This window comes from Leucopleurus acutus (genome assembly GCF_964270905.1).
Source record: "Leucopleurus acutus genome assembly, chromosome: 8".
NCBI lineage: Eukaryota > Metazoa > Chordata > Mammalia > Artiodactyla > Delphinidae > Leucopleurus > Leucopleurus acutus.
Window position 1 is genome coordinate 82,546,801 of NC_139151.1, and position 27,053 is coordinate 82,573,853.

Here is a 27,053-nt window from a genome sequence, read left to right on the forward strand (position 1 = left end):
TGTATATTATATATATATATACACACCTATATGTGTATATTTTAGGAAAGTATCGTTTTCCAAAGTTACTGAACCATTTATATTTCTACCAACAATGTTGAAACTATGCACCAATTATGAGAGTTACAGTTATTCCACATCTTCACCAGCACTCAGTATGGTCAGCATTTTAAACACTGGACCTTCTATTACATATGTAGTGGTACTGCATTTTAGGTGTATTTTGCATTCCCCTAATGATTAGCATCTTTTCATATGCCAACCATATATTTTCCTTGTTATAGTATTTGCCCAAATCATTTATCCGCCCATGTTTTCTTGAGTTGTATTTTTCAAATATATATTATTTGAAAGTATTTCTCCTTGTGTATAGTTTGTCTTGTCATTCTCTTACAATGTCTTTCAAAGAGCAGAGTCTTAATTTTAGTGAAGTCCAATTTATCAATTTATATTTTTGTGGATCATCCTTTTGATGTTATATCTAAGAAAGTTTGACTAATACAAGATCAAAAATATTTTCTCCTATGTTTTTGTCTAAAATATTCAGTTTTAGTTTTTACATTTTAAACCTATAATCCATTTTGAGTTAATTACTGTTTATCGTATGACATATGGATCAAAGGGTTTTTTTGCATATGTATATCCAATTGTTCCATCACTGTCAAAAAATAAATCCTTTCTCCACTGAATTTCTCTTGCAATTTCATCAAAAATCAATTGACCATATATGTGTGGATCTATTTCTGGATGATCGATTCTATTGATCTAATTGTCTACTTTGGTGCCAATAGCACACCATTTTTCACAGGTATCATTTTATAATAAGTCGAGGTCAGGTCATTTTTTTCTTCTTTTTGAAAATTGTTTTGCCTATTTTAGGTCCTTTGCTTTTCTATATGGATTTTAAAATCATCTTGATAGTTTTTATAAATGAGCATGCTGGGCTTTTTATTGAGATTGCATTAAATCTATAGATCAATTTGAGGAGAATGGACATCATAACTATGTAGTCTTTCAATCCATGAACACAGTATATCCCTGCATCTATGTAGGTCTTCTTTAATTTTACTCAGCAATGTTTTGAAGTTTTCAATAACCAAGTCTTGTACATATTTTATCTGATTCATATTTAAGTATTTCATACTTTTGATGTTATTGTAATTGGTATTTTAAAATTTCTAAAATTGTTCCTAGTACATAGGAATACAAGTAATATATATATTGATTTCAAGCTCTCAAACTCGCTAAACTCATTTATTAATTCTAGAAATTTTTTGTTGGTTACATAGGGTATTCTACATAGATAATCACACCATTTGAAAATAAAGATAGTTTTACTTCTTCAATTCGTATCAGATGTCCTTTTTCCTTTGCCTTTTCTTGTTATAGTGGCTAAAGGCTTCCACGCAATGCTGAATAGGTGAGAATGAACAAATTTGTCTTGTTCCTGACTTTAGGAGGAACCATTTGCTCTTTCATCATTAAGTATGATGTTAGATGTAGGTTTTTCATAGATGAGCTTTGTCATACTCATAAAGTTCCCTTCTATTCAGCTTTCCAAAAGTTTTCATTAGGAGGGGATGCTGACTCTTGTTAAAAGATTTTTCTATATCAATTTGATGTTCATGATTTTTTCCATTTCAGTCTGCCAATATGGTGATTTACATTGATTGATTTTCAAATGTTAAATCAACTTTACTTTCCTGGGGTAAGCCCAACTTGATCATGATATATTATCTTTTTTATATATTATTGTATTCAATTTGTTAAAATGTTAAGTTTTTTTTGTATTTATGTTCACGAGGGATATTGGTCTATGATTTTCTTTTCCTGTAATGTCTTTTTGCCTGTGTTTTGTTATCAGAGTAATGCTGCCTCACAGGATGAGCTGGGAAGTATTCCATCTTCTTCTATTTTCTGTGTGAGAATATGGAGAACTGGCATTATTTTTTCGTAAAATGTTTGGTAGAATTCCCCAGTGAAGCTAGCGAAACCATCTGGACCTGAGGTTTTCTTTGTGGGAAGGTTTTCAACTAAAAATTTAATTTCTTTAAGAGATACACGACTATTAAGTTACCTATTTCTTCTTGAGTAGAAATTGGTAGTTTGTGCCTTTTAAGGAATTGGTCCTTATCACCTCAGTTGGCAAATCTATTGGCACATCTTTGTTCAGAATATTCTCTATCATTCCTTTAATAACTGTGTGATATCAACTCTCTCATTCCTGATACTGGTAATTTGTGTCCTTTCACTTTATTCCCTGAACAGTCTGGCTAGAGGTTTATCAGTTTCTTTGATCTTTAAAACAAAAACAAAAACAAAAACAAAAACCCAGCTTTTGGTTTTCTTGATTTTTCTCTTTTTTCCTGTCTTCTATTTCATTGCTATCCACTCAACTTTTACTATTTTCTGTCTTCTGATTACTTTGAGTTTGATTTGCTCTTCGTACTCTCGTTTCCTAAAATGGAAGCTGAGGTCACTGATTTGATATCATTCTTCTTTTCTTACATATGCATTTATATAAATTTCCTTCTAAGAACTTCAGTAGCATCCCACAGTTTTTAATATGTGTTTTCATTTTCATTCAGTTCAAAATACTTGCTAACTTCCATTTTGATATCTTCTTTGCTCCATGAGTTATTTAGAAATGTGTTACTTTTGTCCAAATATTTGGGGGTTTTCCAGAAAGCTATCTGCTATTTTTTTATTTAAGTATAGTTGATTTACACTGTTGTGTTAATTTCTGCTGTACAGCAAAGTGATTCAGTTATACATATATACATTCTTTTTTATGTTCTTTTCCATTATGGTTTATCACAAGGATATTAAATACAGTTCCCTGTGCTATACGGTAGGACCTTGTTGTGAAAGCTATCTGCTATGGATTTCTAATATAACTCCATTATGGCCAGAGAACGTTTATAATCCTTAAATTCTGTTAAGGTATTGAGACTTGTTTTATAGCTAGAATATAGTCCATTCTGTTTAATATACTGTTACTTTAAATGAATATGTCTTTTTGTTATTGAGTGCATTCTTCTATAAGTATCAACTAGGTCAAGTTGATTGATAGTGTTGTTCTAGTCTTCTGTATCCTTACAGATTTCTCCTCACTTGTTCTATTAATTATTGAAATAGGATATTGTTATTGCTGACTACAGTTGTACATTTTTCTCTTTTTCACAGCAGTTCTATCGGCTTTCACTTCATGTATTTTGAAGCTGTGCTATGAGGTGAACAAACATATAGGATTGCTAAGTCTTCTTGATGAACTAATCCCTTAAACATTATGAAGTGACCCTCTTTATCCCTGGAATATTCTTTGCATTGAAGTCTACTTTGTCTGATATTAATTTAGCCATTCTGGCTTTCTTTGGATTAGTTTTATCATTGCATACATTTTTCATGCATTTACTTTTAAGCTATTGTGTCTTTATATTTAAAGTAGGTTATTGGGACTTCCTTGGTAGCACAGTGGTTAAGAATTCACCTCCCAATGCAGGGGACACGGGTTCGATCCCTGGTCAGGGTACTAGATCCCACGTGCATGGCACAACTAAGAGTTCACATGCCACAACTAAGGAGTCCACCGGCCGCAACTAAGACATGGCACAACCAAAAATAAATAAATAAAATAAATAAAATTTTAAAAAATGGATTAAAAAAAAAGTGGGTTATTTGTAGGTCAGCATATAGATGGATCTTGCTTTTTTATCTAATCTGACAGTGCCTGACTTTTAAATGGGCTGTTTAGATTATTTACATTTAATGCAATTATTGACACATGGGTTTAAATCTACAATCTTGTTATTTATTCTCTCTTTGTCCTGTTTTTTGTTTCCCTTTCCATCTTTATCTGTCTTCTTTCACATTAACTGAGTATTTTTTAATTATTTCATTTTATCAACTTTTTTGGCTTGTTAGACATATAACTCTTTGTTATATTATTTTAGCTTCAGGGTCCCTCATAAACATCTTTAATTTACCAGTCTACTTTCAGTTGATATCATACCACTTGACAAATATAGTATAAGAACTTTTCTTCAGGCTTCCCTGGTGGTGCAGTGGTTGGGAACCCGCTTGCCAATGCAGGTGACATGGGTTCGAGCCCTGGGCCGGGAAGATTCCCACATGCCGTGGAGCAACTCAGCCCATGCACCACAACTACTGAGCCTGCGCTCTAGAGCCCACGTGCCACAACTACTGAGCCTGCATGCCACAACTACTGAAGCCCACACGCCTAGAGCCTGTGCTCCACAACAAGAGAAGCCACTGCAATGAGAAGCCCATGCACTGCAACAAAGAGTAGCCCCTGCTCGCCGCAACTAGAGAAAGCTTGCGCACAGCAACAAAGACCCAACGCAGTCAAAAATAAATAAATACATTAATTTTTTTAAAAAAAAGACCCTTTCTTCCATTTCTCTTATTGGCATTTGTACTGTTGCCTTCATATATTTTATATCTACATGTTTTTATCTCCATAATAAATTTATTATTTTTTTGCTTTAAACAATAAATTATATTTTAAAGAAAATAAGAAATGAGGTCTTTATATTGCCTATGTAGTTATTATTCCCAGTGCTCTTCATTTTCATCTGATACCATTTTTCTTCTGCTTGAAGGACTTCCTTAAACATTTTTTGTTCTGTAGGTCTGCTGGTGACAAATTCTTTCAGTTTGTGAATAATATCTGAAGTCTTTATTTTGCCTTAATATTTGAAAGATTTTTCATTGGGAGATGATTTCTATACAGACAGGTTGTTCTTTTCTTTTCTTTTAGTTTTTAAAGATGTTCTTCCACTTTCTTCTCACTCTTATTGTTGCCAACAAGAAATCTGCTGTCAGTCTTATCTTTATTCCTCTTGTAAATAATAAATGTCTTCCTCTCTGTGTACTTATAAGATTTTTCTCCTTATCACTAATTTTAAGCAGTTTTATTATGATTTTCCTTGGTTGCTTTTCTCCGTGTTTCTTGTGCTTAGAAGTTGTTGAACTTCTTGGATGTGTGGGTTATAGTTTTCACAAAATTTGGAAATTTTTCAGACATCATTTCTTCCAGTATTTTTCTGTTCTCTGCTTCTTCCCTTCAGAGACTCTAATTATTCAGAGATTAGGCCATATGAAGCTTTTCACATCGCACTGATGCTGTGTTCATTTTTTTTTCAATATATTATTTTTTCTTCTCTGGCTTTCAATTGTGAATAGTTTCTATTGCTATCTCTTCAAGTTCACTAAAATTTTCTTCCACAGTGTCTAATCTGCTATTAGTCGCATTCAGTATATTTTTCATGTCATACATTGCAGTTTTCATACCTAGAAATTTGATTTGAGTCTTTTTCTATCTTCTATGTCTCTATTTAACATGTTCATTCTTTCCTCTAGCTTCTTGAATATATGGAATACAATAATAACAACTGTTTAATGACATGAGTATTAATTCTGCATCATTTCTGGGTCAGTTACAATTGATAGATTTTTCTCTTTATTATAACTCTGGACTAAGTGAGCTGAAGCATCTCTGTCTCCATGTCCCATGGTTTGCCCTTGTCATTATTGCAAGTTGACGCTTTGTGTGTTTCCAGTTTACAGCATTGACTCTGCCCCAGAAATCTTTCTTATTACCTACTCCAAATATAGCACCACATCAACTGGGAGTTGCTTTGAGTTTGTTTGCCCCTTCTTGGGAACTGTGTGTTTAGGACTCTACTAGCACTGGCCAGCTTGTGAGATAGCAAGCTACTGTCTCCCTCATCCTTCTGCCTGGGTTTCTCAATTAATGTACCCTACTCATTCACTGAGGTATCTACTACCACACTTGGCACTCACTGGCAGTTGTTTGACTGGATTTTGGCCTACAGACTGTGTAGTTTTGTGGCCAAGAGTGACTTATAGATTATGGTTACTTAAGTTTTGCATTCCGCCCCAATTGCTTAGTAGCTATGACCTCGAGTAAGTGATTAACACCTCTATATTTCAATTTCCTCACCCATAATGATAGTAACAACACCTACCTTATCAGGTCGTTGTTAAGAGTACATGTAACAATGCGGTATAGAGAAATTAAAATAGTGTCTGTCTCGATTTGCTGTTGTCGCTGTTAGAGTAAGAATTCTAGACTCTAGAGATCTGACTCTGTAGATCACATTCCCAGCCATTATGTAATGTTCTAATGCCTTTTGGACAGTCTGCTTTGCATGTTAGAGAAAATTTCCCTTCTGTATTTGTGGCTGAGCCAGTTTCTCTGGTGCCTAAATGCCCTTGTTCTGCTTTCAGTCCTAAGCACATCGCAAATGTCTATCCAGCCAGAAGTAGTTGGCTAATAGCTTTCTAAGTCTTGAAGTACAATAGGACTTGTTTTTGTCAACACTAGGTAAAATCAAAAGACAAATGAAAAAGAAAAAAGAAAGCATTTAGGAAAGGTAAATCACCTTTCTTCCTTATTGTTAATTTTTTCTTCTAAATCTATTTTTAATTTTATCTTACCAAGTCAGAGAAAAACAAACAGGAATGGCACTTTTGGTACCTTACAAGCCAGCAATTTTTTGTCTCCTTGATTTTTCTTTCACTGTTCAATATTTCACATTCAGAAGATGGAGAAAAGGTTAGGAATACATATAGAACATTAAATTTTTTAATTAATAACCAAAATGGATATAAAGAAAGGAGTTTCAATAATTATAGAGTAAAGCAGCAGCTTGTCTAAAACACAGATACATAATGAACACCAACTTTTCACTTCTAAAAATATCTAAGAAACACTATCAAACTAAGTGGTATATACTTTCAAGCTTATTTTAGAAAAATTAATATTGATATTTTGAAAACAAATTTAAAACCTAATGAAATTTCCATCTAAGCCAGGAAGCATCATGATCTGACTGCTTGGGAATCTTGAAATTAACATTTCTTGTTTTGAGGTAAATGGCTCATAAACATTACCTTTTCTGTAGGATTAACTTGTATCCTTCTAGTGATGTTCCCTCAGTGGCCTTGACTCTGACTGGATGACCAATAGATAGGCAGCCCTGAGTTATCGCTCGGCTCAGGATCATTCCAGTCTTCCAATGAATAGAGAAGGGGGAGAAAGGTCTAAATAAGTTAAAAGAACCAGAAAATTCAACAATGTGTCACAAATAGTGAGGTCATTATGCCTGGATAAACCCGGATATTAACAGTTGCCAAAAGTGAAACACTACCCACAACTTAGCAGTCAGTGAGCCCTGCTCAGAATCAGTGATGTTCTGTCGGACAAGGGTGGCATTTTACAGTTCAGTGCAAAATAAAACAGACCTTGATATCTTCATTTGTCCTTTTTTTCTGTGCGTATTTCACAGTGCAGCAATTTGGGACCCATCACGTGTCACTTGTTATACTTATAACTACAGAGCTTACTTGAAATATGTATGCACAGAAAAAAAAGAGTGCAGTGAACTGAAAAGACTGAAACAAATCCTTAACCTTTGTACCAATTAAAAGTTTTACTCTGGGTCTAAATACCATGGGTTAAGCATTTTAAGGTGGTTCATGAACTGCTTTTGTTTTAAATGTTAGGATTCTCAGATAAGGAAATTGATTGAGAACATTGTTTGAACGGCCATTTAACAATTTTCTTACTTAGTGAATCAACACAGCATTTTAAATAAGTGACAACCACTTAGGAATTTATTTACACATATTGAGGATTTATGTCATGGAAACTTCTCTGTTAAGAACAGGTAAAATGATTTATTTTGAAAAACAGGACAGAACTCTAAACCTTAAAAGATTTTCAAAATTGTTTTCTTTTAGCATGTGACTTTTTTTTCCTCACATTTTTGTTGTGTGGAAAAGAACTACACAATGACTTAGGAAAAATATATTTTTCTAAATTTTTGTTCTAATAAGCCCTGAATGGAATCCTCTTTTGAACATGCCTGTCTATACAGAAAGGGAACTCCTTGGGGTAAGAAAAAAGAATCACCACTTATTAAGCACTTTCTGTATAACAGATTGTACGCTTGAACTTCACACGTATTTTCTCATTTAATCACCACAGCAACTGTGCAAGACAGGTGTGACTAACTTTATTTTATATATAAGAAAACTGTGGTTCAGTGCAGCTAAGTAACTTTCCCAAGGTCACACAAAGGATTCTAATTCTGATCTATCTAACTCCAAAACTCATACTCTTTGCATCAAGCATTTCAGTTAGTTTAGGAAAATTTTTAGACAAGTACAGGTTTTCTGATATCATGAAATTCTATGAACAGATACCATAGAATTACAGAATATGAGATCTGGGAAAATAACCTTCCATATCAACTGGTCCAACTCTTTTACCAGAAGACTAAGGCCCAGATACTTGAGGTCACATAAATGTTCAGTGGCAGTCCTAAAACTAAAACACTTCCATCAGTGCTCATAAATTGGTCAGATATAGAGCAGTGTTTTATATTACAGTGAAATGTCATAAGTTTTGAAGTCAGACAGACCAAGAATCTTTCCTCTACCAGCTACTAGCTTCAGTTTTTTCAGCTGTATAATGAAAACCTGCATAGTTTTTATAAGATTAAATGAGATAATAAATGTGTATAAGATGCTTAGCATACATTTAACAAAATGGCAGATATTATTACTAAATCAGAAATAAAACGCAGCTTAGGGCTAGTAGTTAATAGAGTCTCCAGGTTGGAAGCAGATTTAAGAAATATCTAATCTCATTCTGCCTTTGTCTAGGAAGTGAATAATATTTCTTAGTACCTTTGTGTCTTAGTTACTCTATATTTTTGTTTTTAACTCCCAGAAAAGCAAAAATAAAAGTTAAGGGCAATCCAAAATTTCATATGAGAAAATAGTTTCAATCTCTCCTACCCCCTAAACTAAGTAGCAGCAAACTTGCCTGGGTGACTCTGCACCCATGGAAGTGCTAAAAAGAAGCAAAAACAGTCTCCAGGGAGGGGGCAAAGGGAGGCACAAGAAGGGTAGATATAAGCTGTACCATCTCTTTCCAGACGTAAATATTTGGTGGCAATTACAAAACGTCTTTCAATAGCAAGAAGGAAGAGGAGAACAATTATATGTTCTCAGTTTAAATTTGATTCAATAGTATAAGAATAAAGTTAAAAAAAATAGTGCCAATACACAGGAATAAAATATGTTAGGCATTGTTCACATTTTATACTCAGGGATTTCTTTTAAAACTATCCTTACTAAGACCATATGCCATCACTATACGGTGCTAATCCACCAAGCTCTGCGAACCTCAACAATGAAGACTAAGGAGCGGAAGCAAATGAGATTCAGACAAATCTCATGAAAATGGTGAGTCTGTAGAGTATACCTAAGCTCTGCGCTAGGTTTAAATACATTCTGCAGTATTAACTAATCAGCACGTCTAAAACTGAGTTGAATGCTCACGTCGGGGTCCTCCGCACTAGACAAACCAGAGCACAGATTCATGACAGTCAACAACCGATATGCTTTCACTTGCATGCTTGTGTGCACGAGGGCATCAGGAACTGGAGCAGCACAGTGAGCCCAGGAAGTTACTTAGGGAGAACAGACATTCTTGGATACCTTTGTGATCAACCACACACTGGCTGCAGGCCACAGGGTGGATGGTGCTATGTGAGTCCCACTGCTCTCTTCACCACTTGAGAAATTCCGCTTTCTGATGGAAACAGAGGCATGAAGGACAATATTGGGGTTCACCTATACCATGAGAAGAAGCATGTTTTTAACTTACAGTCTGAAAGTTAACCTTCCTCAACATACTTAACCAAAATAATCTAGAACATTATGTTTCTGACTGAGAAGGTCTCTTTTGAAACAGTAGTGTTCAATCCTATTAAACTCAATTCAATTAATATTTGTCAGGCACCAGCTCTGATAGGGAAGGCCCCGGACTGTGTGGTATGGGATATGATAAAACATTTTTCCTGCCCTAAATAAACTTACAACTGTAGAGGTGATAACACACACAATTTCATGTTAAGCTCCATATGTTTGATTAAATAGTGCTATAGTATGCAAAGAATGGTAGGCTCATTTCTGCAGGAGCAACAAAAAGTGAAGCATCTTGAAAGAGGTAACATCCGGACCAGGCATTGAAGGATGAAAACAGTTTGACAGGAATAATCAAGAATAAAAAGGTATTCCAAGCAAAGGAAAATAGTATAATCAATGCACCTTAGGATTTCTTGGTAGTCTCAAAAGGTAAATCTGGCCAAAATTAGAAGGCGCCAAGTGTAAGGCTATGGGGTTAGGTGTCAGGAGGGCTTTCAAGCTTTCAAGCAAAAGGGACTGGATTACAGAAGATTTAGAAAGGTTGACCTGGCAAGTGTAAACATAATGGATTGCAGAATGGAGAGATCAAATGCAGGGAGAACAGTTGAGAGTTTGTACAACCTCATAAGAATAAAGGGACAGGAGCTGAGACTTCAGTGACAGTTGTGGGAATGAATGGGAGGGGGCCGACTGGGGAGACACTGTATCTCTATCCCATGTGTTTAATCAGATGACAAACGCCAAACGTATTGTGCACCTTCTAGCGTTTCTCACTTAGACCTGATTGTCAAATTAACAGTCATTCATGTCATCTGTCAGAATTCTACTCCTTCATATTTAATAAACTTTATCTCCTAACTTATATGATCACTTTCCCTGAATAATCATGCTAACTTTTAAAGTGCTAATCCTTATTTGTATAGGATTATGGGAATATGCCAACTTATGCTTTAAACTTAGTAAATGATGTTGCTTCAATAACAGTTAAAATCCTTTTCAAATATTGAAAAGTCTATTCTAAATCTTTGCTAATCCTAGATATTTGTTGAGAAGCAAATGATTTTTTAAAAAAACAAAAGTTAAATAATAATTTAAAAGGTAATGTTTTACAAGTGTGAACAGGCAATAACAAAAGGGTATGACCAATATATTTGATAATTATTCCATAATTATCTATAATTATTCTACAATGGAAGATAGTTACTTCTCTAGAGAAGAAAATGTCATATGACTCCTATATGTGAAAATAAAATTTTAAAAATACAGCAACCCCACCACATAAGCAGATTTGATTTACAGCTCTTTGATTGTGTATTCCCCAGTTAGCCAGTAGTGCCTGATTCTGGAGGGGAATCCCCCGCAGTTTCTGAACAATGGTAAACTATATTCTACTAATCCATCCACCACAGGACACGGCATTTAAAGTAGCACTCTTAGTCAACCTCCTAACTCCAAGTTGCCATCACACTCAAAACTCTCCTCTGAAACTGGGAAGAAGATTGTTTTGACTGGAATGTCAGACAGAAGAATCATACTGCCAACTGCTTCTTTGTACAGCACCTGCTGCCAGTGCCTAAATTCTTGTTATCTCCACAACATGGTTTAATCTTTTAACAGTTGGCTTATTGGTGAAGAGCGAAGGGGTCCTTTGTGTCTGTCTTGGGTTGGCACCCAGTATTAACACCATGCTGTTCTCTGAGAGATATTTTGCTGGACGGTTCCCAAGTGATTCCACATAGACCAGACAGAGCCAGGCCCACTAACTCAGCTTCATTTCACGTTACTAAAAAAGAAAAATCCTGCCAAGTCTGGGGTTCTAATACACTTAAAACTGACAATGGCCATTAAATTCTCTTCATGATGTCACTTTCCTTTTTCTTTTTAATTTAATCTGATAGCTTTGTTTTAGATCAAATGTTTAGGAAGGTGGGGGAGATAAAAATTGGAATTCAGAAAAGAAAAGTGCTCGGACAACCTGCAACATAATATGCCATGTGTGTCTCTGAGTGTGTGTGTGTGCACATGTGTGCGTACATGTGTGCATTCATGGGCATGTGTATAAAAGCATTTATGTTGAGACAGGTCTCCAAATATATACCATAATGTATGTCATTAGAAAACCTTTTTAAGTCCTGTTGAGAATCAAAACAAGAAGCTTTCTTTTATTCTTTTGAATACCTATATACATAGCTTCCTTTAAATGACCATTATGATTTTGCTTGTCTGAAAAAACTGTGCCGATACAGACGATGCCAGTGATAAAAAAGATGCATACATGTACTGGGCCCGTTAAAGCTTCTTGTTTAATTTTCTTTCTCCAAATCACCAATGAACGTGGAGTAGACTTCAATATTCCTGTGCAATTTCAAAGTAATAAGGTCTTTTCCTACAGATCTACTGAGGAGCAAAATATAAGACAATGACATTTTTCTTGAAAGAAGGAGCTCATAGACCACAACCTTCATTCTAAACAAATTGTTTACTACACAGAAACTTTCTAAGGTTTTTCCTTTTGACAGTAATTTTAGGACCAAGTTAAATAATTTACTATACAAATTAAAATCATACCTACAAGAAATGTTCTACAATCTCTTTCCTCATGTCCCTGATATTCACTCTTATTGTTTCCATTCTCTAAATCTATAGCTGATCAATCCACCCACCTCTAAGACCAAGAACTGGAAAAGTTGGGAAAGCAGAAAATATTAGCGAGAACCTAATTATGCAACCAAACAAGGGAAAATATCTAGGATCTAGGTGTGCAGTCCTCAAATAGATTCCAACTCTTGGTCTAAAGATAAGGAAGGGACTTGCAGTTTCATTTAAAGTTCTGTGTCCTATTCTAATGTCAATCAGTTCAAAATTTAAATTAAAATTTTTTATTTACTCCAGTACAAATTATGTGTAGGAAATATTATTTCTTGAGGACTTGCTCTCCAAAGAAATAGGACAGTAAAGAATCGTTTGCCTTTTCCTAGCCTCCTTTGTGACATACAGGGTAATATATTCTGCTAGCATCCATGACTGCTTAATTTACAAGTAAACTTGTAACAAACATGCCATAATTCTAAAATCATAACTTGGTGTTTTTCTTACTGTTTCCATACCAAAAGTTGTCACTAATGTGCTGCTTATGTCTGATCATACTAAAAGGATAGGATCGAAATCAGTTTCCTTTTCATTTTGACAGAATATATGACCTGCCAGACACCGGAGTATATTTTTCTGCTATATTTTCCCATAACCACGTATTCCTCAAGCTATTCGTCTCATGAATCTTTTTTCTTTTATATTAACTACCATGAAGTTTGTCTCTCACCCACTTCATGGAAACATATAATGTTATTTCCCGTAAACTAGAGCAATGTAAAAATGTTGCCAATTTATGTAACAATAGAACGAAAGATGTATTCACCAAAATTCTCCACTTGTAGTAGATTCCAAATCTTTTTTTAGAAATGGATAAAAGAGCAACAGGTTGTAATTGCCAGGGTTATATCTGTCTTCCACGTTACTAATAAGAATTATATGTTCCAAATTTTTCTCTGTAGGAAGGGTTTTACTTGTCAATACGAGATTTAAAAGAACAGTCAGGGGTTGGGCACTGATATCTCTATCTCAAGCCAGTTTTAAAACATATGCATCAGGAATATCAGCTTTTGCTCCCTCCTCTCTATCCCTGTTGTAATTCTCTTAGTGCCTTCTATACTGCCATGAGCATCAAGATTCTACAATAAAATTCCCTGTGGACATCCATCACCTCTGCCTGAATCTCTCTTTAAAAGTGCTCCTTTTCAGGTTATTAAATTGCTATTTCCAATGTACTGATCACCTCTCTGTATATGATCGGAGGCATTTTTCTGAAAGGATTTCAAAGGTTTCATAGCTAAGGGGCCATTTTTCTTTGAAAGATTCTCTTTACTATCCAGTTTATCAAATCTTTGCTTTCTTATACCACTATTCTGAGTAGACTGAAATATTACTCAAAAAAGCTTTCTTCTAAAAATACAATAGTGTATAAACTTTTAGGATGAGGTGTTTTCTCACTTTCACTGAATCATTAGAATGAATTAATAGTGATAAAATAACTGTGGATTCTTATTCTCTCATTTTTCAACATTAGAAAATATAGTTTTCTTTTAAAGTTCTACTTTGGCTTAAAATCAAAGAGAGAATCCTTTCTTGTTCTTTTCCTCCGACAACTCTCCACTATACATTTTTCCCCCCCCAGGTTTGACCTGCTTTCTATTGAATGAGTTAATTAACTAGTGAATTCAATTCCATTTAGCTAACTCTGAGTATCTAGATACTGCAGCAGAGACAAGAATGCTCAGAATGCCCTTTGCCCTCTAGGTATTTCTAATCTGAAGGGCAGGGGTGGGAGGATAAGATAAGGTCCTCCTGAGATATTTTCCTAGCACAGGATCAAATAAGATCTTGTCTCTGCTTGAATATTTCCAGTGGCTCCTTGTTTTCTACAAAACATCCAGCTGAATTAAGACCCTTTATGATATTGAGCTGCAAGAGCTGCTTGTATATTTTGGAGATTAATCCTTTGTCCGTGGATTCGTTTGCAAATATTTTCTCCCATTCTGAGGGTTATCTGTTTGTCTTGTTAAAGGTCTCCTTTGCTGTGCAAAAGCTTTTAAGTTTCATTAGGCCCCATTTGTTTATTTTTGTTTTTATTTCCATTTCTCTAGGAGGTGGGTCAAAAAGGATCTTGCTGTGATTTATGTCAGAGTGCTCTTCCTATGTTTTCCTCTAAGAATTTTTTTTTTTTTTTTTTTTCTGCGGTACGCGGGCCTCTCACTGCTGTGGCCTCTCCCGTTGCGGAGCACAGGCTCTGGACGCGCAGGCTCAGCGGCCATGGCTCACGGGCCCAGCCACTCGGTGGCATGTGGGATCTTCCCAGACCGGGGCACGAACCCGTGTTCCCTGCATCGGCAGGCGGACTCTCAACCACTGCGCCACCAGGGAAGCCCTCCTCTAAGAATTTTATAGTGTCTAGACTTACATTTAGATCTTTAATCCATTTTGAGCTTATTTTTGTGTATGGTGTTAGGAAGTGTTCTAATTTCATTTTTTTACATGTAGCTGTCCAGCTTTCCCAGCACCACTTATTGAAGAGGCTGCATTTTCTCCATTGTATATGCTTACCTCCTTTATCAAAGATAAGGTGACCATATGTGTGTGGTTTCATCTCTGGGCTTTCTATCCTGTCCCATTGATCTCTATTTCTGTTTTTGTGCCACTACCATACTGTCTTGATTACTGTAGCTTTGTAGTATAGTCTGAAGTCCAGGAGCCTGATTCCTCCAGCTCCGTTTTTCTTTCGCAAGATTGCTTTGGCTTTTCGGGGTCTTTTGTGTTTCCATACAAATTATGAAATTTTTTGTTCTAGTTCTGTGAAAAATGCCATTGGTAGTTTCATAGGGATTGCACTGAATCTGTAGATTGCTTTGGGTAGTATAGTCATTTTCACAATGTTGATTCTTCCAATCCAAGAACATGGTATATCTCTCCATCTATTTGTATCATCTTTAATTTCTTTCCTCAGTGCCTTATAGTTTTCTGCATACAGGTCTTTTGTCTCCTTAGGTAGGTTTATTTGTAGGTATTTTATTCTTTTTGCTGCAATGGTAAATGGGAGTGTTTTCTTAATTTCTCTTTCAGATTTTTCATCATTAGTGTATAAAAATGCAAGAGATTTCTGTGCATTAATTTTGTATCCTGCTGCTTCACCAAATTCATTGATTAGCTCTAGTAGTTTTCTGATAGCATCTTTAGGATTCTCTATGTATAGTATTATGGCATCTGCGAACAGTGACACTTTTACTTCTTCTTTTCCGATGTGGATTCCTTTTATTTCTTCTCCTTCTCTGATTGCTGTTACTAAAACTTCCAAAACTATGCTGAATAATAGTGGTGAGAGTGGGCAACCTTGTCTTGTTCCTGATCTTAGAGGAAATGGTTTCAGTTTTTCACCATTGAGAATGATGTTGGCTGTGGGTTTGTCATATATGGCCTTTATTATGTTGAAGTAAGTTCCCTCTATGCCTACTTTCTGGAGGGGTTTTTTTTTATCATAAATGGGTGTTTAATTTTGTCTAAAGATTTTTCTGAATCTATTGAGATGATCATATGGTTTTATCTTTCAGTTTGTTAATATGGTTTATCACATTGACTGATTTGGGTATATTGAAGAATTCTTGCATTCCTGGGATAAACCCCACTTGATCATGGTGTATGATCATTTTAATGTGCTGTTGGATTCTGTTTGCTAGTATTTTGTTGAGAATTTTTGCATTTATGTTCATCAGTGATATTGACCTGTAGTTTTCTTAATATCAAAAAAACAAACAACCCAATCCAAAAATGGGCAGAAGACCTAAATAGACATTTCCCCAGAGAAGATATACAGATTGCCAACAAACACATGAAAGGATGCTCGGCATCACTAATCATTAGAGAAATGCAAATCAAAACTACAATGACGTATCACCTCACACTGGTCAGAATGGCCATCATCAAAAAATCTACAAACAATAAATGCTGGAGAGGGTGTGGAGAAAAGGGAGCCCTCTTGCACTGTTGGGGGGAATGTAAATTGATACAGCCACTATGGAGAACAGTATGGGGGTTCCTTGAAAACTAAAAACAGAACTACCAGATAACCCAGCAATCCCACTACTGGGCATATACCCTGAGAAAACCATAATTCAAAAAGAGTCATGTACCACAATGTTCACTGCAGTTCTATTGACAATAGCCAGGAGATGGAAGCAACCTAAGTGTCCATTGACAGATGAATGGATACAGAAGATGTGGCACATATATACAATGGAATATTATTCAGCCATAAGAAGAAATGAAATTGAGTTATTTTGTAGTGAGGTGGATGGACCTAGAGTCTGTCATACAGAGTGAAGTAAGTCAGAAAGAGAAAAACAAATACCGTATGCTAACACATATATATGGAATCTAAAAAAAAAAGGTTCTGAAGAACCTAGGGTCAGGACAGGAATAAAGACGCAGACATAGAGAATGGACTTGAGGACATGGGGAGAAGGAAGGGTAAGCTGAGACAAAGTGAGAGAGTGGCATGGACATATATACACTACCAAATGTAAAATAGATAGCTAGTGGGAAGCAGCCACATCGCACTGGGAGATCAGCTCCACGCTTTGTGACCTCCTAGAGGGTTGGGATAGGGAGGGTGGAAGGGAGATGCAAGAGGGAGGGGATAGGGGGATATATGTGTACGTATAGCTGATTCACTTTGTTATACAGCAGAAACTAACACAACGTTGTAAAGCAATTATACTCCAATAAAGATGTTAAAAAAAAAGTACACACACACACATACACACACACACACACACACACACACACACACACACACACACACAAAAGACCCTTTATGATATGATACCAACATTCTCAGTGAAATCTGCCTTTCTTTTCATTCTACTCTAATGTGAGCTAAAATATGCCCAAACTTGGAACACTGTTTGACTTCAAATCATGCAAAAAATGTTGCAAGAGGAACAGCACCAAATTCAAAGTCATTATAAATGGTACGGAATGGATGCAATGGGGGTATCAAAGCCAGAAACATCGTATCTGGTTTGGGCATGGTGTTGGGGTAAAGAAAGACTTCATGAAGCAGGCACAAATCAGGTAAGGTTAGAATGATGGGCAGGATTTCAATAAATATTTATTGAATGCTTACTATATGCCAGACACCATGCTAGGATATGGCACAAGGGTGACAGAGAAGGTGGGGGGTGGTGACAAAGAAAGAGAGGTTGTTGGGCTTCCCTGGTGGTGCAGTGGTTGAGAGTCCGCCTGCCGATGCAGGGGACACAGGTTCGTGCCCCGGTCCAGGAAGATCCCACATGCCGCGGAGCAGCCAGGCCCGTGAGTCATGGTCTCTGGGCCTGCGCATCCAGAGCCTGTGCTCCGCAACGGGAGAGGCCACAACAGTGAGAGGCCCGTGTACCGCAAAAAAAAAAAAAAAAAAAGAAAGGTTGAATTCCAGGCAGAGGGACCCACAGGGGTATAATAACAGAAATCATGAAGTGCTCAGAAAACAACAAATGAACAATCTAGCTTGGCTAACACCCAAAGAACATATTAGAGAATAGTGAGCCTTGAAAGAGATTACAGCTAACTTTAAAAAATCATTCATCAACATGTACTGTGCACTTGCCCTACATTCAAGACTTTGTTCCAGCACTCGTGAATACAAAGATGAGTAAGACATAAAATCTGTGTACAAAGAATTATCAATTTAGTGGAGGAGAAAGACACAAGTGCAAATGCCGATACCAAAACACAAACTCTAAGAACAATTCTCAAAGGACAATAAGAAGTTCTGAGAACACAAAATAATTCGAGGCTAAATCTCTCTGGAGGATCTGAGAGGGCCTCGTGGAAGAAAAGGAAGTTGAAGAAAGCCTTAAAAAGCAAGGAATGGTAATGGTGGGGGTTGTATCCTAGCAAAGAACAACACATGCCATGGTACAAGTAAAGCAAAGTGTAAAGCATGTAGGGGACCCAATTTATTAGCTCTGACTGCAGCGTAGGCTACAACAAAGATCAAGAAGAGGAGTGGATTGGAAAGACGAGTTGAGAGTGGGGGAAGACTGGAGAAGAATCATGGAGATCAATGAAGGCCAGAAGAGGATATGGAAATTTAATAGGCAACAGCCAGGCATACAAGTTTTTGAGCAGGAAGATAATGTTACAGCAAAAAACTAAACAGGAATGCCAACAGGATTGGAACTATGGCAAATAAAACTTAATGTCAGATGAATATAAAAGGCATTATTCTTAGTGCACCATTCAACTTATATTTATTTTCTACATTTGCTCAAAAACAGGATTAGAAATCATTGTTTGTTTTATTCTATTTTTATAATTATACTATTTAGATTCACATGCACTTTGAAACACCTAATATTTTCAGTGTAAATTTTGACATAAAAGACTGAATGGGCAACACGGAGAAATTTAAAAAGAGCATGTTGGGACAATGTGTCTTTTGCATTGTCTCTTACAAAGAAAGGGCCCAGACTAGTTAACAGAAAGCCCTCCTTTCTTTGGGCATCCCTACCTCTGTGGGTGCCTTTTGGTTTTTGGTTTCATGAATTCAAAAACTAAAGGTTATGCAGCTGAAATGAACAACAACCCTACATAACTTACCAGCTGAGAAAAACAAAAGAATTATTCCTTTTTTTGGAGATAGGTTTAAAATGCTTTTCACAGCTCAGTGCAAGAAGAAAATTCCTTACTGGCAGGATAAGTTTCTAAATATAAATTAATAAAGAGACCTTCTAGATTGAGTTGTTATGAGTTGGGTTCTCTGAAGAACTCATGTTCCTTAGAGACATTGACCCACAGAGCAAATAGGTCAGATCCTAAAGTATAAAGATATAACAGCCATCTTGAAGAATTTCTTAAACAAATGCAACTTATTAATATAGTTGATATAAAGGAAATATGCTAAACGATAGTACTTAAACGACGTGATTCAGGTAGAATTTTTTCAAGTAGAAATACTATATATTGGTTCAGGTTTTTTTTTTCCCCCTATTCTTTTTCAAACTCTTTTCCCATTTTGGTTATTACAGAATATTGAGCAGAGTTCCCTGTGCTATACAGTAGGTCCTTGTTGGTTATCTATTTTAAATATTGCAGTGTGTACATGTCAATCCCAAACTCTCAGTCTATCCCTCCCCCTAACCCTTCCCAATACTGGTCCAGTTTTAAAGTGCTTAATTAATTAACAGGAAGTAATGTATAATACTTGCCCCCAACATTTGTAAAATAATTTACAGTGTTCAAAAACTTTCACAAATATCTACTCAGTCACCATGTATTGACTGAGTGCCCAATACATAAAATACACTTATTCAGAACAACAAATAATTCTGACCTTGTTCTGTAGGAAATGGTTCTCCAAGTCCACCTTTTCAAATTGATCAGGTATCTGTTGACTGATGCCATTGAAATTAATTGGAAATCCTTCACAAACTTCCCAACTAAGAAAATAAAATATTTAATTGTTCTTGTTAGAATAAAATTAGTTTAATTTTAATACTCTTTAGCATAATAATTTATGCATCTTATACTCTTCTAGTGAGAGAAAAACCAGTGTATAGTCCATAGTCTTTTTAAATGGAAATCTGTAAAGTATCTTTGTATTTATCATTGGGAAAGGGAAGGCTTTAAATTTTTCCCTTACAATTATTTTTAATACTGGGGGGGGGGGATTCTATGCCTAATTGATTATTAATAGAACAAAGACATAAAAAATAATTTTTAATCTTACAGAATCACTGACGGTGGAGACCATCATCATTATTAAAATTACAGTCTAAATACACTGGTCCATAAATAATAAAGGATGCTTTTATAACGGTTGTGTTAAGAACATTAGTTTGGTATTTTTAAGAGTCTTTTAAGAGGCAGCACGTTCTAGAGGGTACATGGACAAACCACAAACTGGAAGGGTTGGTCTCATTCTTAGCTCAGCCAAATCACTTATTTTAAAAGTGAGCCAATTCTATCCTAAAGAAAATCACCTAGATCAACACTGATATGTTAAGATATACCATATAGCATGCTATTCAACAGAAAACAGTTCTGGGAATGGTGATAGTATTTTTTTTTCAGTAGTCTGAGAAATATAAATAAGAGTATGATGACTAAGATTTCCAATGATCCGCTTGAGAGTATACAAAGAAAATTCAAATGGAATCCAAAAATTAAGTAAATTATCTTCAAATTAGTTTGTGCTCAATAAGGGAAGTTTCACATTGTTATACTTAGGGAATTAGATCTAATTTAAATCCATTCATTAAAACAGTATTCATTGCAATTAAGGAAGTAAAATTAAGAAGCAGTACATAAATTAAAAATTAAACTCCTAACTAAAGACTGAAGCGAAAGGCAAGTCTAACAGCCTAGAGAAAGATTATTGCATGTGAAATAAATCTTCTCATAAGTGAAAATGCTTATAAAAAAGAGTGCTGAGTTATTTTCTGTCTATAAAGAGAGAAAGACAAAACATTATAATCTTGTCTGGAAAGTGCAGGCAATCATTGGGGGATGGAGAAGACCAAAGAGTCTGTCTTTCTAGACATATTTAGCAATAGGTTGACACTAGCTAGACTGAGTGACCTCATCAGACTGCTTTTCATTCTCTGGATCTGCCCTCCATTTCAGCCTTTTTACCTGTATATTAAGGAAAGTTATAATTTGTTAAATTACAAAATATTAAAGCTAGATGGGACCTTATAGATACATCACCTAATCCAACACGGTATCAGTATCATGCTGCAATGTCCAATATGGTAGCCACTAGCCACATATTCCAACTTAAATTAAAATTAATTTAATTAAACAAAATTTAAAATTCAATTCCTCAGTCACACTAGTCACATTTCAAGTGCTCAATGTCATAAAGTTTGTTTCCATCATCAGAGAAAGTTCTATTAGACAGTGCTGGATAGGGGTTAAGCCCTTAGTTCTTAAGAAAGACAATCTGGGTTAGAATCCTAGCTCTATCATGTACAAGTTGTGTGACTGGGCAAATGACTTTGCCCTTCCATGGCAGAGTTTCTATCTCCTTAAAATGGAGTAATAATAAGCTAATAAGCAATGATGGGATTAAAATAATTGTTTTGAGGATGAAATAGGTTCTTACCCAATTCATTTAGAGCTGTGCCTGGCCTACGGTCAACACTCAATAACTGCTGGGTTTTATTATTAACCCACAGGAAACTGACACCCATGTGCTCACAGACAATCATGAGCAGATAATGGGGTTAGTGGCCAGATCTTCTTTTTTTAAAAAAAATATTTATTTATTTATTTTGGCTGCACAGGGTCTTAGATGCAGTATGAGGGATCTTTAGTTGCGGCACACGGGATCTAGCTCCCTGACCAGGGATCGAACCCGGTCCCCATGCACTGGGAGCACAGAGTCTTAACCACTGGACCACCAGGGAAGTCCCAGTGTCCAGATCTTCTAACTCCTGCTCTTCTTACTATGCCACCAAGCCTCCAGCATATTGCTTTTGTTTTCAATTTATCATCATCAAATGAGATGCTTAAACATGAACACTCATATGAGAAAACATATTAATATTTTAAGTATTCCATTCAAAACTATTAATTTAGAAACATCCACTAAAAACAATTTTTACATTTCAAATAAAATCATTACCTTTGCAAAGCAGAAAGTATACTATGCTCATCGCCCCATATGTTTTTTAAAACTCAAGGAAAATTAATGATAAGTCTTTTAAGCACTAGCTCATTATATCATGAAATAAGTCAATAAACTAAATAATTGCTTATTTAAGATGATTTAAAGAACATCTTTTAGTGTTTAAATCTCACTCTGGGAAAACTGAGTTAGGTGATTCAGATTGCTTGAACCGAACACTTGTTAATTTACCTGTCACATCCCAGTAGCAGAAGAGCATTAGGATCCAAGAAGGTTTTATATGCGACTGTAATGCCACCTCTGGCAAATGCAGTCACCTGGTCAAAGGTCAAACCCAAAACAGGGTTTAGTGGAGATCTGAAAAATGGAAAAAACATCAAATCTATCTGCAAAATTATACAAACACTGAAATTTGAGTACATATAAACAATAAAACATACCATATCCATGTCTAATAAAATCCAGAAATAAGTGAATTTCCTATTACACAGCACTATTGTTGGTATCCTATACTTATACCTGACATGCACATTTTAGTTTATTTGTTTGATTTATAATATGCGAAGGATAGTTGCAACACATGTAATTTTTAAAAATAATTTCAATAATAAAAGCGAAGTATTTAGTTGAGAAAAACAACCAACTGTCATTCCTATAATGTTCATTTTTCATGTATAACTACAATGCAATACACCCATGGTGATCTTTGGAGCTTATAATCAAATTAATCCTTCATATTTGGCTACAAACAACTATTTTTTTGTGAGCTCACTGAATACTATGCTGATTTGATTTGTCATATTACATACTGTTAGGTACATTGTTTTAAGTTATTTTAATTGTATGAGAATTAAAATCAAATGGAAAACAGATCTTAAATAAAAAGGATGGCCACTATGTCAATTATGAGCCGTTTTGTTTTTGAAATTGGTGACAAACACTTGCTCTTCAACTTTAGAATCATAGGACTCAATCACATCACCTGTGTAGTATTGCCAAAAATATTTAAACTGAATCTAATCATGAGAAAACACTCACACAAGTCTAGAATGTGGGAGATTCTACAAGAAAAGTGCCTGAACTCTTCAAAAAGAAAACCAATGTCATGAAGAATAAAACAAAAGATGGTGGAATAGTCTACATTACAGAGAACTAAAGAAAATACCTAAATGCAACAGATGAAGCTTATTTGGATACTGGATTACAAAAAAAGCTCTAAAGCAGATTTTGGGTAGTATGAACATAGATTACATATTAGACAATATTATATTATTGTTGACTGTGTTAGATATTATACTGTGGTGATAGAGAGAACATCCTGTTCTTCAGTTATGTGACCTGTAGCATTTAGGAGTAAAACTTTATGATTGTGTGGAATTAATTCCTAACAGTTCAAAAGAGAGAGAAAGGAGACATAAGAGAGGTAAAACAAATATGTCAAAATCCTTAAATTGCTGAACCTAGGTGAAGGATATATAAATCTTCATTGTATCTAATTTTCTGTAGATTGGATATTTTTCAAAATAAAAATTGGGAGAAAAACAATTAAAGGACTCAAAATAGAAGGAGATATTGGCAAAATCATCTTTTGCAAACGAGTAACCTTACCCCCCATATCAACATATGTTAGACATGTTAGAATTACTCCCTGAAAATGAATATCATTTACGTAGTACATATTGCACATTTTCTCAATTTTTTCCTTTTCTCAATATATTTTAACTAGATGGAAATAACTTTTTTGACATTAATTTAGAAGTTTCAACAGTAGCAAAATGCTATAATGCTTCCCTAATGCCTCATATTGGATTCAAAACCAGAAAAAAATAAATAAACATTATGCTATTAAAATAGCTATGATATACAAACAAATATACACACTTATAAATTCCGCCAACGACAATCCTCTGTTGATTTTAGAATATTCCAGATACTTAGTAATTTTTGTTACTTCACAAATATGATCCAATTAACCAAGAACAAGTGTTTGATCATATTAAAATACTGTATTATAGCAAATATCATTAAAAACATCATAATTAGTCAGTCATTGCTTTCACTTTAACAATGATATTTAAGAAGAAATTATTAGATACATTTTATTAAAGCCTTTCCTTGTAATTGGAAGAGCTTGCTAAATTATACAAGAATTCTTGCCGCTTTAAAATTCATCACTATTTTTATCATTGTAAAAATAATTCTCACAATGTAATTAAATTATATTTTGAAATCTGCCTATAGAAGAAGCACCATTCCTTACAGATATTTTTTTAGTTTTATAAATTACACAGCATAAGATACCAGTAAGCATTTTAATTTTACTCTAATGGGACAGGAAAGATTTTGTAATATGCTACCCACAACAAATCCTACCAATGTCTCCCAAAACCTGCATGGATTTCTGAGTAGATTAGTTCTCTTTGAAATTTTGACTATTAGAATATACAGTAAATCTAATCAGCTCCTAGTTCTGTCTATGCTATTTTTGTTAAAATTAGTGTATAATCAATTATATTCTACAAGCAATATTTCCCCTATTCTGTTCTACAGATAAAGAGCTAAAAATGAAACAAAACAAAAAGATTAAAAGTAGACAGAAAAGTGTGTTTAAGTTTCCTGACAAGCAGCTTCAGAGTTCATCTGGATGTGTCCTGTCAAAATATGCATAAATTTCCAAGATATTCCACACAACAGCCAGGCTCATCAGTGCCTGTAGACTGAAGCCTTTTTCTTTTCTTGGGAACACAGATAATTTTATGCAGGAATTTACCAATCTACAAAAATTTACACAATGCTCAGTAATAACCAGTAATTATTGTGGGATAATGTAAGGTGCTTTTGAGGAACATAACTTTGATAGGATAGAGTTTACAAGCTTTACCAATTTATCTTTGGCTGTCCTGTCATTGGAGCTTAAAAGGTTAAGACTTTATTTGTGAAAACAGAGAGAGATAGTGGGGAATCATGTTGTCTACAGCTTCATAAATCTTGCTTAAGATCCTTTTCAATTACCATCCATTTCTCCTTTAAAAAGGGACAAAAAAATAGAGGAGTGGAAGCAGGTCAGGGCAGTGTGCGACAATGACAGTGTGATGGGCTTGGGCCCCCGTGGCGTTTCCATCTGCTATCATTAAGGTGACTACTCAGACATGAACAAATCCCACTTGCTGTGCTGACAGGCAGACTTCAAGAACTATGACAAGGCATTAAGACAGAAAGTCAGGGGGGTGGGGGAAAGAGAGAGAGAGATGTCATATCCCACAAACAATACTGCCTCACAAAAAAAAAATGCCCCTGGAATTTTATTGGAATTCAAAATAATTTTTTTTTATAAAGGGTGCTACTTGGCTTCTCAACTCTCCTTTTAAATTAGCTTGTCCCAGAAAGACTGAGAATAAACACCTTGCCCCTACCTGTATGCTTTACCATAAGAGACCCAAATTTTTTGCTCATTCTTCAGCGAAAGTGGATTCTTAATTTCTTGACCGTGCTCGTCGAAAAGCCGGATTGAAGAAAAATTGAGGCCTGGTGGGTTGATGGAAGAACCTTGAAGTCTTCGATGAATCTTGAAAAGTAACTGGTGGTGGGGAGGGGTGTGGAAATGAAGAAGAAAAAGAAATAACGTAAAATGTGAACACCTGTGATAAACTGTCTCTACTCCGTAACAGATGAAGTCCAAACAAATGATAATTAAATTCATACAGAATGTTAAAAGAAGTGTGAAATGATGGCAATGTTTAGCTCGGTGTAAAGTAACAAAATGAGCATGGGCTTTTAACCAGCAGGGGGTGCCACAGGCTCGTGATTGAGCTCTGACCCCTTGGCACGGGGACGGAAAGCAGATGTGACAGTCTTACAGAAAGAGCATTTAGCTTCTACACACGGTACCAGTCCTCTTTGATAAGGGTTATGCTTTTCTTGTCTGAGCTACACATTCTGTTGGGTCCTTCCAGAGTATGTTCAAGTTTTACAATCAGCAATCTCCCATCACCGAGACTAACCTCAGGTAACCAACGGTGGAACAATCCACCACTGACAGGACTGCAAAAATAAACATGACTTTCCGGCTTACGCCAGCCAATTCACTTAGAAGAACTCTTCCTGGATGTATTAATTAAGAGCTCTGCTGAAGCTTGCGAGCGGCTTCAATAGGGGATGTTTTCAAGTTTTAAATAAGATGTAATCGAAGTGTGAAGTATGAAATGCTATCATTTAATATGTTAAATAATAGCATTGTCTGTGTTTGCTTCTATCTTATACTTAGAATCTCTAAATTATCAAGATATTTCTAACTGAAGGCATATTTCAAATAAAAGTAAATCCGGCTGAACCGTGTTGCACATGGACTTCTAAAAGATATTTTTCATCATTATCTGTCCCCTTTGAGTGTTTAGGACTCTGCTCTTTCCCGCTCTGTGCCCCAACTATCCATCACTCTGTTTTCCCCCCAGCCTTCTGTCACAGGCTTCCTTTTCTTCTCTGCCTTGTCAGTTCTTGTGCCTCTCAATTTCTTGTTACTCTGTAATCTCGGCAGGGATGCGGATATAGTTGTAGCCTTTTCTTGCCTAGCTGCTGTTCAGGGTGCCTTTTTTGCTCCTTCTATTAATTCCCATTGAAGGTATATTGAGACGTGCTAAATGCCGAGGCCCAGAGAAAAGGAAAGGTGCAAGCCTGTCATATATCTCCAGTTTCCTCACCTATTGGCTGTAAACTCTTTACTGAGTAAAATATTTTCTATGACCAGCAACTATATCTATAGAAGGCTTAAGGCTTAGGCTTTGCCCTAATTAGGGATAAATAATCTTATCTCCAACTTCATCAGCTTTATGTTGTTTCTATCAGCTCTGCACTGACCAGATATTTTAGCCTTGAGCATCAGAAGGGCTGAAAATGATGATACATCTTTCCTTTCGTTAAAGTTAATACTTTTCATCCAGCATAGCCAAGTCCTTTGAGTTAAAAATAATGATTACTATTCTCTTTAGGAATATAATAGGCAACGTGTTAGAATAGTAAAAAATCTGTGTTTTGTTTTTTCACTGGAACCACA

The 27,053-nt window shown here is 35.5% G+C and overlaps 1 protein-coding gene across 1 annotated transcript in view; it reads right to left on the minus strand.

Moving 5' to 3' along the window:
• Positions 1 to 27,053, minus strand: part of DCDC1 (doublecortin domain containing 1) — a gene marked incomplete at both ends in the record, with an annotated part of 430,017 nt that overhangs the window by 171,030 nt on the left and 231,934 nt on the right. The window contains 5 exons of the mRNA XM_082844001.1: positions 6,940 to 7,058; positions 9,556 to 9,690; positions 19,706 to 19,811; positions 22,235 to 22,360; positions 25,417 to 25,580. Of these exons, the coding sequence (XP_082700127.1) occupies positions 6,940 to 7,058; positions 9,556 to 9,690; positions 19,706 to 19,811; positions 22,235 to 22,360; positions 25,417 to 25,580 (650 nt within the window). The remainder of the gene's footprint in view (positions 1 to 6,939; positions 7,059 to 9,555; positions 9,691 to 19,705; positions 19,812 to 22,234; positions 22,361 to 25,416; positions 25,581 to 27,053) is intronic.